Here is a 12,395-nt window from a genome sequence, read left to right as displayed (position 1 = left end):
CCTTAAACCAACTATGCTAATGCTTTCAACTTAAATCCATATATTTTTTTAAAACCATCTATTATGAGATTATTATATCCTACTGGCAAAAGTAATTTGCCATGTCTCTACCACCAAGAATTGAATACAAGACACCAGGGCATCACAGGTAATAAATTCTGCTGCACCGAGAAATATAAGCATTTATGTTTACTTTTCAGTGGAAAGAGAGATGGTTTTTAAAAGTTAAGTATTTATAGTGTTAGCAAATTCTACTTTATCCAAAAATGTAAGTATAACCTTAGAGTACCCCATAGCATCATGAAATATTTACAGTCACTGTTTCCATTATGATGATATAGAGTCCATGTTGAGAATTGATTTGGATAAAGAGAAAGAGAAACACTTGATGTATTTGGACGCTTCCTCTGAGGTAGGGAATGACTCCACTCCACTGACAGCACAGACTCTCTTTCAGATACTGAGTTAATCAAATTAAAATTACGAGACGTGTCAATGAGAGCTTACAGTCAAGGGAGCATGCAAAGTCAAATTTTTATCATGGCTCCTAACTGTAAAGTGTTGGAAATCTATGCCATATTTTTTACTAGTAGTAGAATTATCCATCATTTCCTTATCTTAATGTTGTATGCAACAATCCTATCGGGATAAATATCAGTTTAGTATATGCATTAGTCATTCGCTGTTAGTTTCTATCATTAGGGTTGATTTTTCTTCCTAGGAATGAATTGCAGGAATTTTTAAACCATATATAGAGATCATAAGTGTTGGCTTATCCACTGAAATAAAATTTTCATCAATGTGATAGACTATTTTTAATTGCAGCCCAAGTTTCTGATCTAAAAAAAAAAAAAAAAAAAAAAAAAAAGGAAAGAAAGAAAACCCATAAGCAAGGCCAGCTTAAGTTTAGATAAACTGTAAGGCGTGGCTTGTAGTTGAGCTCTATGGCTTCAAATAAGATCCGCGTTAAGCATCACACTCCTTTGATCTGTATGACCCTTGATCCCCTCCTCCACAGAAAGCAAGTGTAGGAGGCCCTCTGGAAGGCTGGGTGTTGGGGAAGTCGGAAAGGAAAAAGTTATTTGTCAAATTTCTTTTGAAACAACAATACAATTTTCTTGTGTGTGTGTGTGTGTGTGTGTGTGTGTGTGTGTGTGTGTGTGTGAATTGCTTTGAAAAGCTAACACCCACACCTACAGAGATCCTGTCCTCATATCTTCCCAGCTAAAGGTCACTGCAGCTTCTTCATCTTTAGGCCTCTCTTGGACAAGCCCCGTTTCAGCACCACGGACAGCGGCACCGCCAGCAGCTAAGGGATGCATGCACCATTTCCAAGAAACTTGCTTAGACTTCCCCTTTGCTAATCAACAAGGTCACCACAGTCCTTGTTGACTAGAATACAATTAATTGTTTCCCCGAATTTTAACTCGTAGCATCAAAGATGTGACATTTACTATTTCTTCAGAGTATGCAAAAAAATATAAAAGGCAATTACGTAAGGTGTATGATTACCAGTTTAACATTGAGAATCATTAATAGATAGCTAATTGCAACCATCTAGTCAGATGACACCCAGGCCAATACTACACAGATTTCTAGGAGAAAACGGGAAGCTTCACGAGAACAGGCCTTCAGACTTACTGAAGAACAAGAGCTAGCCCATAAGATGTGTACATTTGGCTGTCTTCCCCCTACACCAACAGCTACACTTTGTCTGATTCCTCCGGCCAACCAACCTCGTTATGTTAGAAGTGGAGAGATAATGTGGGCAGATTCACTACAAGATCCTTTCTGGCTACCTGCGTGCGTTGGTCCCCTCTCTGTTTTCCTAACGAGCAGTAAAAGTATGAGCCAACTGCCAAGACTTGACTTTGTTATCTTGGAAGATGGACTTTCCCTGATTGCCAAGGGCGCTGGAAAGAAGGCAGCAGCCCAGCAGCAACCCACCAAATGTCCCAAATCTTTCAGAAAGTCGAGTTCTGATAGCCAGATAAACAATGACTAAACTTACAAAACCGGAACCAGATAAACGAATCAGTCATGAAGAAGCCGCAGCGGAGGGGAAAGGAACCCACTGTGCCTACCTTGCAGTCCTCAGGACAGGACTTCACCGAGTACTCATCCGACTGTAAGTACTTATGCAGCACGCTTTCAAACTCTTCGTACTTCTCCTGAGCGTGGTGGTCGTAGTCCTGGTAAGCCTCGATGCACTGTCTACACGTGGTCATCTCACCGCCCTCCGTGAGCACCACGTCCAGACTGCAGTTCAAAGTACTGGGGCTGGACAGCCCCGAGAACAACTCCCAAAGTGTGTAGGAATTACAAAACGAAAGGTAAAAATCCGACAAGTTCCACAACGGAGTTGGCCGCGAGCCCCTGGACGACTGCTCCTCCCCCGCGGCCGCCCCCCGACTCCAGTTCCTGGCGCACACAGCGTCCGCGCTCTCCACCGTGAAGCACTGGCCGGAGGAGGCGCCCTGGGGGTAACAAGTCTCTAGGCGCCACACCGGCTTGGCAGAGTTTCCTAGAAAAAGAGCCCTGCTTCGGTTGTTCTTGCCTCGGTTGCCCTTGCTGCCGCCGCCGCCTCCCGGGGAGGGGGGCAGGGTGGGGGACGAGGAGGCGGAGAGGAGTCTGTGTGCCTGGGCGGCGGGCGAGGACTCCCCCATGCTGGCCAGGAGCGCGGGCCAGGAGGGCTCCTGCTGTCGCTGCCTCTGCTGCTGTCGCTGCCGCTGCTGCTGTCGCTGCTGCTGTTGCTGCTGCTGTTGCTGCTGCTGCTGCTGCTGTTGCTGCTGTTGCTGCTGCTGTTGGTGATGCTCTTTGTCCCGGGTCCGGGTCAGCTTGGCCTCGGCGCAGAACCACAAGTGATCAGAGAGCAGGACTGTGAAAAACAAGAGAGAAGCCAGAGACAGTCGCCATTTCTGAGCCCGCTCTGAATCGATGAACGGTTTCTCGTTCTCCCGGGGTGCTGCCAACCAGATTTTTAAGCCGTCGTCATACTGCCGACACATCCAAGCACCCCTGGTCATATTTTGGGAACGCACAGCCCTGGCCGACTCCACCGTGAGGGCTCCTGTGCCGGTGTCACCACAATATGCATTGACTTAAAGGGTTTAATTTCCGTATCCCCTCCTCCCGTTTCTTCTCTCTCTCTCTCTCTCTCTCTCTCTCTCTCTCTCTCTCTCTCTCTCTCTCTGCCTACATAAATATTACCATACTTTAGAGGAAGATCTTGCTTCCGACCTAATCATCAGCCGACCCCATCCCCTGAAGAGTGGGAGACAATAAGAGAGAGAGAGAGAGAGAGAGAGAGAGAGAGAGAGAGAGAGAGAGACGCGGAGGCTGGTGCTGTGCTGGCCGGTGGGGAGGCTGAGTGCGGGAGGTGATGGTGGTGGAGGTGGCGGGGTGGCTGGCGCTGCTCCTATCACCCCGGCATTGTCAGCGCGCGGGTCCCCATGGCCCAGCTGAGGACAGCCCGCTCTCCCCTGCCAGGGGCATGCCGCGTCTCTGCTGCCCACTGACGGCGACCGGAGCGCCTCCCCTCCTCCTCTCCTCCTCCTCTTCTCCTCCTCTTCCTCCTCCTTCCTCTCCGTCGCTGGCTTCTCCTCCGCCTCCCGCGCCTACTTCGCGCTGGCTCTCCCCGCGCCCCGAGCTTGGGCGGCCGCCGGCGGGGCTGTCCCTCCCCCCCACCCCCCACCCCGCGCTCCGACTGTTGCCGCGGCCGCTGCAGGTCTGCCCGCGGGCGCCGCCGGGGGCCGAGTCGCCTGCTCTGGGCCTCCGGAGGCCACAGTCATCTTCAGTCCCCCGGGCTAAGTTGCCGCCATCTTCGTCCTGGAGGCACACTTTTTTGGGGGGGAGCGCTGGATTTTGCGTCATCTCCTCCCGCCCCGAGGTCTCTCCATCCTGGTGCAGTGACAGCGGTTCAGCCCCGGGAGGAGGACGAAGACGCGCTGGGTGGCGGCTTGGGGTCCCGCTGACCGCCGCCCCCTCCGGGGCCCTGGGCACCTAGGCTTTTGCCTAGGGTTTACGATCCCTCCCCACTTTTTATTTAGGAGTCAGGACGTGGGTCGAGTGGCCAATGCTGCTGTCCTGGGTCTCCAGCTTCTCCAACCCTCTGTCCAAGGGACAAGTACCAGACACCGGAGGGCGGCTAAGAGGTCCCTGTTGGGGACCAGGGACTGGGTATCAGTCCCCTCGCTTGACAATCTTCTGCAAGCGGAGGCTGATTAGAGGAGGGGCGAGGTGACTTTGCAGACTCAGTCTGAATGCTCTTTGGGTCTCTAGAGAGCTACACTGCATTCGGGTTTTGTCCTAAATCGGTTTTATGGGTCAGAAAGGATGCGGGGTATGAGCGTCTGTGTGTCTACCTGCATGGTGCTGCTTTCTCGGCACTGTGTATGTGTGTGTGAGCTGCAGCTAGGACCACACTATACTCCATGTCTGACCATGTCTTCTCCTCCAAAGTAAGCGACAACCAAAGGTCTCCACAGCCCGGGGGAAAGAACCAGCACTGCGGTGCACCCCACCGGCATTGAGCTTGGGGGCCCAAATCTCGGAGGATTCCTGCAGAGGACCCCTAGACCCTGAGGCATCCTCTCACTGTTTCTGCCCAGCCCCGCCGGGTGGGCGCCTCTGCACCGGGACTTCCGCAGCGCCCTCCAGACTGGCGCTACAGTCCAAGGCTCTGGTGCCCCTTAGTGTTGGTTCTAGGAGTTCCAAGAAGAAAAAAGCAGACACACGCCGGGAAAACCTGGGGTCCCCTGATTTCCGGTGGACAGGGTGGGGGCGGACAGGGTGGGGATGCCAGGGGCAAACATCAGTCTTCTGAGATCTGGGTAGGTCTTCCACACCCGCCTAGGTCCCCACCTGAGCCCAGAGCACCAGACCAGAGGATGCCAAGCACACTTAGCAACCACCATGTCGCTCTTTCCCCTGTATCCCCAAGCCAATGTACATTGGAAAGAGCCTTACCAGATACCCTGAATCTTAAACAAGAACCCTAAGAAACCCAAAGGAAGGCTCAACAGAATTTGTTTTCCTACCAGAGGAACTGTGTGTGCTGGGAACACAGAAGGATTGGAGAATTTCAGACGGGAAGTTGGGCTCATTCCTTTCATTTTTACAAATTTTGCATGTTTAAATTAGATTCTGTATATGCATACATAAAAACTGTATGTAATGGCCTCTAGGAACTGAGTCCAGTTTGACAACTGGTTTATGTGGAAATGCCAGTTGGGGGTTTAGTGGGTCATTTAAGTACATTCTAGTACTTTGGGTTTCATTTTGTTGAATTTCTGATTCATGCCGGAATTTTTCTCCAAACGTAATTTCAATAAAATATCAAATGATAGCCAGTCCATCCGGAAGTGCTCTGTATTTGTGTATTGTGCTCCTAAGCCATATCACACTGTAGATAGAGAGATAGATAGATAGATAGATAGATAGATAGATAGATAGATAGATAGATAGATTCAGGGTATTATATATACCCTCAATCATTTTATACTAGAATGGCATGTGTGTTAGAGAAATAAACATAAATGAATGGAAAGTAAAAGTTATAACGGAGCCAGGCACAGTAGCATGTGCCTGTACTTGAAGATATTCCATACGTGAACCAGGGGGAGTCATTTGGGCATGGAGGGCCCTACCAGCCTGATGCAACATGTCAAAAACGGTCCAAGTGATTGCAAAGGCATCTCTGATCCCTGTTTGCTCTCTCCACCCCTGTGTCCTGATTATCTTATGTTGAAAGGCCTCTGTTCTGTGATATTTACTAACTTGTATATCCTAATGTTGATCATAGACTCCACAACTACATTTATTGGGTGATAAGCGTTCTTTCCCATACGCCCCACTCCTACCATGTTGCTTTGCTAACTTGAATCCAGATGCATGGATGCAGTGCTGGGTTAAATGAGTAGCTTGCCTCACCATGCAAGCTGAAGATTCAGCCTGAAGAGGAACTACAGATGGGAGGCAGAAGAAACCGAAACACAATAAATGAAATTAGGAGACTACGCATCTCCACCAAGGAAAAGCAGCAAAGTTTTGGTTATTTTTAGCTTCATTATTATGGAGATGTAGCTAAATTACATCTCAAAAAAATAATTCCCTGGTGCTTACGATAAGTTAAAACAACAATGCTTATGCTTGATCCCGTAAAAGATGGGAGCTCATTGTTTTATATTAGAACAACCTGGGCCTTTCTTTTCTCTAACACTTCTCATGACCTGAATATTTTAAAAATGAGACAATTTTCAGAATATAGCTGTGTAAAAGGAAGTCATTATTATTAGCTTGTTTTGTTAGCCAATGATGGTTCTAGAGTGAGGACAGTCTGGGACTTCTGAGGAAGACTCTGTGAGTGCAGAAAAGCAGGCCAGCCTAGACACAGGGGATGGAGAGTGCACTGGGTGAGTGGTGCTTGATGCATTGCAGCACCCCAGGGTTGGAGGGGGACCAAGATTGAGAGACTATGGGCAGCACTGCCTGGGATCCAGGAGTCTTCCTTTAGAAAGTGGAAGTCTCATTGTGGAGAATGGTAGGGGGAAAAACAAACGAACGAACGAACAAAAAATACCCCCAAACCAAAAAACAAAAGCAAGCAAACAAATGCATCAATAAATAGCTTAAACTTGGGGGTGAAAGACTAGTGTATAAACCATAGAATGTTCATGAGGAGGAGACAGAGAGGCCTGGGACTCTAGCATAAGCTGGCCTCTGGGGTCAGCAAAGTCTGCTGCTGCTGCTCCTGATGATGATGATGATGATGATGATGATGATGATGGTGGTGGTGGTGGTGGTGGTGGTGGTGGTGGTGGTGGTGGTGGTGATGATGATGATGTCCATGGTGATGTTCATGGTGATGAGGATGCTGTTATTATTTCCCAGAAGTGACTGGCACTTGTTGAGGAGAGAGACATGAGAATTTGAAAGTTCTTTCTCATTAACTGCACAGTGCAGCTAATGTTAAATCAAAGCAAGAAGCGGGTTCAAACTCTGTGCTGACCAGCCTAGCCGATGCTGATCCTCATTTGGGTTATTGAGTGAAATACTGCACGCCAGAAGAGGAAGGCAAATGGCACGTCTGGGTGTGGAGTTCATTTATCAGGAGAAGTAGGCTGTGGAGTCTAGGAACTCCCACACAGGTTTTTACCTCAGAGTGTGACTAATGGCACAGAGGAACCTCACCGCACCAGCAGGAGAAGCCGTCTGGTAATAGAGAGTTGCAGGTGCTGCACATCCAGGAGTCAGGTTTCAGGGCGAACACCGCACACCTCTGTTTCCCTGTTACAAAGATAAGACACCTTCCCGAGCATTCATCTTCACCACTGCAGTGAAAACGCATTAACAATTTCACTCTGAGAGACCAAACTGAAAGAAAAAAAAAGAGGAAAAAAAAATCATCGTCTAGCAAAATCCATTGTTAAGGTTTTCCTTTTCCACTCTGAATAATTCTAGATATCACACGCTGATGTGTACCCTCTATTTCTCTTGCATAGTTTATGAGTCACAATAGATTCCTGTTACGTTCATTTTGTTCCAAGAAAAAAAAATAATAAAAGCAGTGTTTTCAGCATTCAGATACTGGAGGGAGGGAAAGCTGCACCAGTGTGACTACTTAAATACAATTAACTTGTGGGATAAGCATGCGCCAGTGTAGGGAGTCTGATTTCCCACTCCATTACTTGGGTTTGGGGAACAAATTCAGGTCATTAGGCTTGGTGGTGAGCGCCTTTACCTACTGAGCTACCTCGGCGGATGTCCTAGGTAGGGTTTATGCTGCTGTGAAGAAACAGCCATGCAAATCAGGAGGAAAGGAATTATCTGGCTTATACTTACACATCATAGTCCATCACTGAAGGAAGTCAGGACAGGAACTCAAGCAGGGCAGGAACCTGGAGGCAGGAGCTGATGCAGAGGCCATGAAGGGGTGCTGCTTACTGGCTGGTTCCTTATGGTTCACTCAGCCCTGCCGTTTTTTAAAAAAAGAGAACCCCGGGACCAATAGTCAAAGGATGGCACCACCCACAATGAGCCAGGGCCTCCCACATCAATCACTAGTGAAGGGAATGCCCTACAGCTAGATCATATAGACCAATTTAGGTTCCCATCTTTCAGATAACTCTAGCTTTTGTCAAGTTGACATAAAACATCTCAGTTGCCCAATATGTCTACATTTCTTAAAGATATTAGGTATAAAGTGCTAACAAAGAATTTTAATTATTAATAATTAAAAATTAAATACTTTTATTATTAAGATAAATAAGGAACTGGGCATACTGCTCAGTTGGTAAAGGCCCTACTGTGCAAGCATGATGACCTGAGATCCAGTCCCCAGCATTCACATAATGGATTGGAAAAAGTGTTGTGCATATGTGACTCTAGCATTGCCAGGAGGAGTAGGTATGTCCATGAAGCTCACTGGCCAGCAGGCTTAGTTCAGCTCATGAATTACACATTAAGTGAGCATACATTCGCATACACATATATGCTCACACTCCCATGCACACACACTCATGTGCACACATGCATACACACATGCACACACACATGCATATATTACACACTCACATGCATATACCACCCACACTCACATACACACACCACACACACATGCACACACACATGCACATACACATGCATATATCACACACTCACATGCATATACCACACACACTCACATATACACACATGCACACACACATGCATATATCACACACTCACATGCATATACCACACACACTCACATATACACACATGCACATACACATGCATATACAGTCACATGCACACACATGCTCACACTCCCATGCACACACACTCATCTGCGCACATGCATACACACATGCCCATACATGCACACATTCATTTGCACACGACACACACCCTTGCACACAGCACACACACACACACACACACACACACACACACACACATAAGCATGCACCAGAAGAAATGTAGGACTGAAAAATCATCTCAGTTCCCTATGCCGATTCCTTTCTTCCTAGACCTAAGTAGACTAACTTGGTAGAACCAGGATTTTCCATTTCTGTGAATCCACTACATTCCAGCTTGGTGACTTTCAAACCAACTGAGCCAACCCATGAAGAAGCTAAGAAAACTTAGTTCTCTTGGGGAGCTGCTCAATGGAATTCAGGAGACATCTGAGGAAGTTGGATTTTTAACAAGTGTTCCTTGGCAAGTCTGGATATAACCACTGCATCCATACATCCAGCGCAGTGAAAGCCCCTGCCGAAAAGCTCACTCTGTGCAAGTCAAACAAGGGAGCATGCTGTAAATTCTCAAGCAGTGCTGTCACAGGGAGAAGAGGGCCACTGTGGTGTGTTTGCTAGAACAGTGAGCTCCTGCATTGTTCCTTTGTAGAATTTTTCATAGTGTGTACATAATGTATGCTACCCCTAACACTAGCAATCCACAGTACTTCCTTTATCATTATAGAAATGACTTAGGACTTGCCAAACATTGTTCTAAGAACATGTGCACTCATGTACTCATACAAATACACACACACACACACATACACACACACACATACACATACCCCCCCCACACACACACACACCATGGAGATATAGAGAGGGAAGGGGACAGAGAGACTTATTCTATAACCTAGAGAAAACAGAGAAAGGAAAAGCTCACGCACACAAGAAAACATCTGAACATAGGAAAGTCTGCCTTCACCTACCTGAGGAGCAGGGATTCTCTCCTGTGAGATTGTGCTCACCCTAAAACTAGGTGAAAGCACCATGAAGGGGTCATGCCTTTTAAAGTTCTGGTCTCCTTCCCTCAGAGTCCTCTTAGAATGTCTCATATTCAAGAGGCCTCTCTCTACTTTATTTCAGACTTTGTTTTCCCCAAAACAATGTCCACAAGTAGCCTGATTACCTAATAGAGCTGGTAATCTTCTAGGAGATGGTTTTAAAAAGGATCGTTTACTCATATGCATCGGAAGTATGGCATTGCAATAGCTAATAATAGACTATAATCTTAAACAGGACTCTTTGAAGACCATAAATAGATTGAATGATTATTTGTGATAACTACAAGAAGTTTATTGCCCTGACACTCGGGTTTTGCTCAGATGGATAAGCAGAGGAAGACAGTGAATGTGGTAACTGTGCCAGGTGCTTAGTCAAGCTTCCGGGGAAAGGAGGTGCAACTTTCCCTGGTTGTTAAGGTAAGAAGACTTAAAAACAATGGGAAAAAAATAACACAATAAATTACAATTTATATTTGTGAAATTATAACAATTTGGCTTGCCCAAATCGATACTGTCCAAATGGAAAGCCGACCTTTGCCTACTAAGAGATTTCCTGAGCATGTTGCACATCCATTCCACAGGAAAACAAACACAGTCCAAAACACTACAGAACAGAGTTAGGGTCACCAAGCACTGAGGAGTGTGCACTCATACATTCACGCTTATTAGGGGACACTGCTTCACTCCTGACACTGGATGGCAGGAGAAAAAAGTGGCCAGTGTTAACATGCTTCTTTACCCGAACTGGTTTACAGTCTAAACTATAAAGGAAACCTTAATGTGAGAATATGCAAATGTAACACACAAGAACACTTAGGTCCAACCCGGGCTACTTTGTTACCTTCTTCTCATTCATGGTCTCCGCGCTCACACATTATCTTTCCTTGCTGTCTTTCTAGATCACCTCAGAGAAAGGGAGTTATTCATTAACTCCTTTATGTGAAGCAGACTAAGTAGCCACCGAATGTTTTACTAGGAATAGTGGCAGAAAACACTCTCCATGCACTATGAATGCAGTTGAATTTTCCTATGAACAGCACGCTTTCTGATTATTCACATGATAATATAGGGATGAGGACAAAGGGGTATGTTCTTCTCCTGTTGAATATGTTTGCATGTGTGCATCTATGCATATATATGCATAAGTAAACATGTGTGTATGTGTGATGTGCATGTTTGTGTATGTGTGAGTGTACCTGATTTTGTATGTGTGAGTGTGTCTGATTGTGTGTGTGTGTGTTGGGGGTTATATATGTCTTTACATATGTGTTTGTATGTGAATATTTGTGAATGCATGAATGGACACGTTTGTTTATATGCTAAAACATGTTCATATGTGTGCATGTGTTTGAATTTTGTAAATTTGTGGAAAGGAAGCATGTTTCTGTGTAATTGTGTTTGTGTCTGAAGGTGTCTGACAGTGATTATGTGTGTAAGTGTGCATTTATGTGTGTGTACAAGTGTGCATGTATGTGTGTGTGCATATGTATGTGGTTATGGATCTATCCTAAATTTCCTATATACAGTTGTAATTCTGAGACATTTATAGTGAAGTCCTACCTATCTGTGTCTCTTATGACAGCACCTCACAGTTTTGAGATAGGTCCCTGGCCATCACTCAGCATGCTGCTGTAATTGTGACTGTCCTTAGATTTCCTGAAACTCCAGCCTGGGTGGGTACATCAGGTTATCAAGACCCAGTATGTAGAAATTTCCACCTTGGTGGTGCCATAAACAGACTGGTTTTTTTATCCACCTATCTTTTAGTTTTCTTATTTGTTGTAGGCTCCTCTTAGACAACCCATCTTGTTGTATTTCAGTAACGAACAGAGTAACGGAACATATCCCTATAGATTGAGCGAAGCTGATGTGTGCAAAGACATCAGTGTGTGAGTTCTCCTACCTTCTCCTCTGACGGACCCAGAGGTCCCTTTTCTCATACAAATACCTTCAAGACACACACGTGTGTCTACTCTTCTACCAACAAGATGGCCTCTGTCAGGGAGGATGATTTTGCTTTAGAGTAAGAGAACATCTCAAAGTGAATTTGAATAAAGATAAAGAAACCTTTAATATCAAAAGTCCAGGACGGAACTGACTTCCTCCAAATCTATACTCATCGAGAACGATGGTGTAAAATTCAACAACAAAGATCTCTGAAGCTCTAGAAATCGGTGACTAAGCACAGGATATGAAGTAATTTCATTGGCATGTTTAAGAAAATGGGTGATAATGCAGATTTGTTAAATGAACCCTGCGAGGGTTAAATGGCACTAAATGGGTTTCTATCAGCTGGTTGTTGTGTTTTTCATGAACATTTACTGATGGTGTTGGCTTATCAATGCCTGACAGGAACCACCTAAAAGGAAAGATTTATTTTGACTCAGAAGTTTCCGTCCACCATTGCCTACATCCATTGCCTTGGGCTTGAGGTGAGGCATACCTATAGCAGAGTGGCTGTGATGGAGCAGAGCTCCTCAGCCCAGGGGTCAGGAAAGGGAGTCAGAGACAAGAGGAGCTGAGGACTGGGTATCCTTAGCACATGCCCCCCAGAGAGCTACTTCCTCCTAAAACTGTCCACCATTTTCCAATAATACTAGTAATAATAGTA

At 45.9% G+C, this 12,395-nt stretch overlaps 1 protein-coding gene across 2 annotated transcripts in view; it reads right to left on the bottom strand.

The window, feature by feature from the left end:
• Positions 1–3,173, bottom strand: part of Nalf1 (NALCN channel auxiliary factor 1) — a 522,611-nt gene extending 519,438 nt beyond the window's left edge. For both annotated transcript variants that reach the window (NM_001402489.1, NM_001402488.1), the window contains exon 1: positions 2,085–3,173. In NM_001402489.1, the coding sequence (NP_001389418.1) occupies positions 2,085–3,026 (942 nt within the window). In that variant the 5' untranslated portion in view covers positions 3,027–3,173. The remainder of the gene's footprint in view (positions 1–2,084) is intronic.
• Positions 3,174–12,395: the final 9,222 nt, after the last annotated feature.

This window comes from Rattus norvegicus, chromosome 16 (genome assembly GCF_036323735.1).
Source record: "Rattus norvegicus strain BN/NHsdMcwi chromosome 16, GRCr8, whole genome shotgun sequence".
In the NCBI taxonomy this organism is placed as follows: domain Eukaryota; kingdom Metazoa; phylum Chordata; class Mammalia; order Rodentia; family Muridae; genus Rattus; species Rattus norvegicus.
This window is presented reverse-complemented; position numbering and strand designations above follow the sequence as displayed.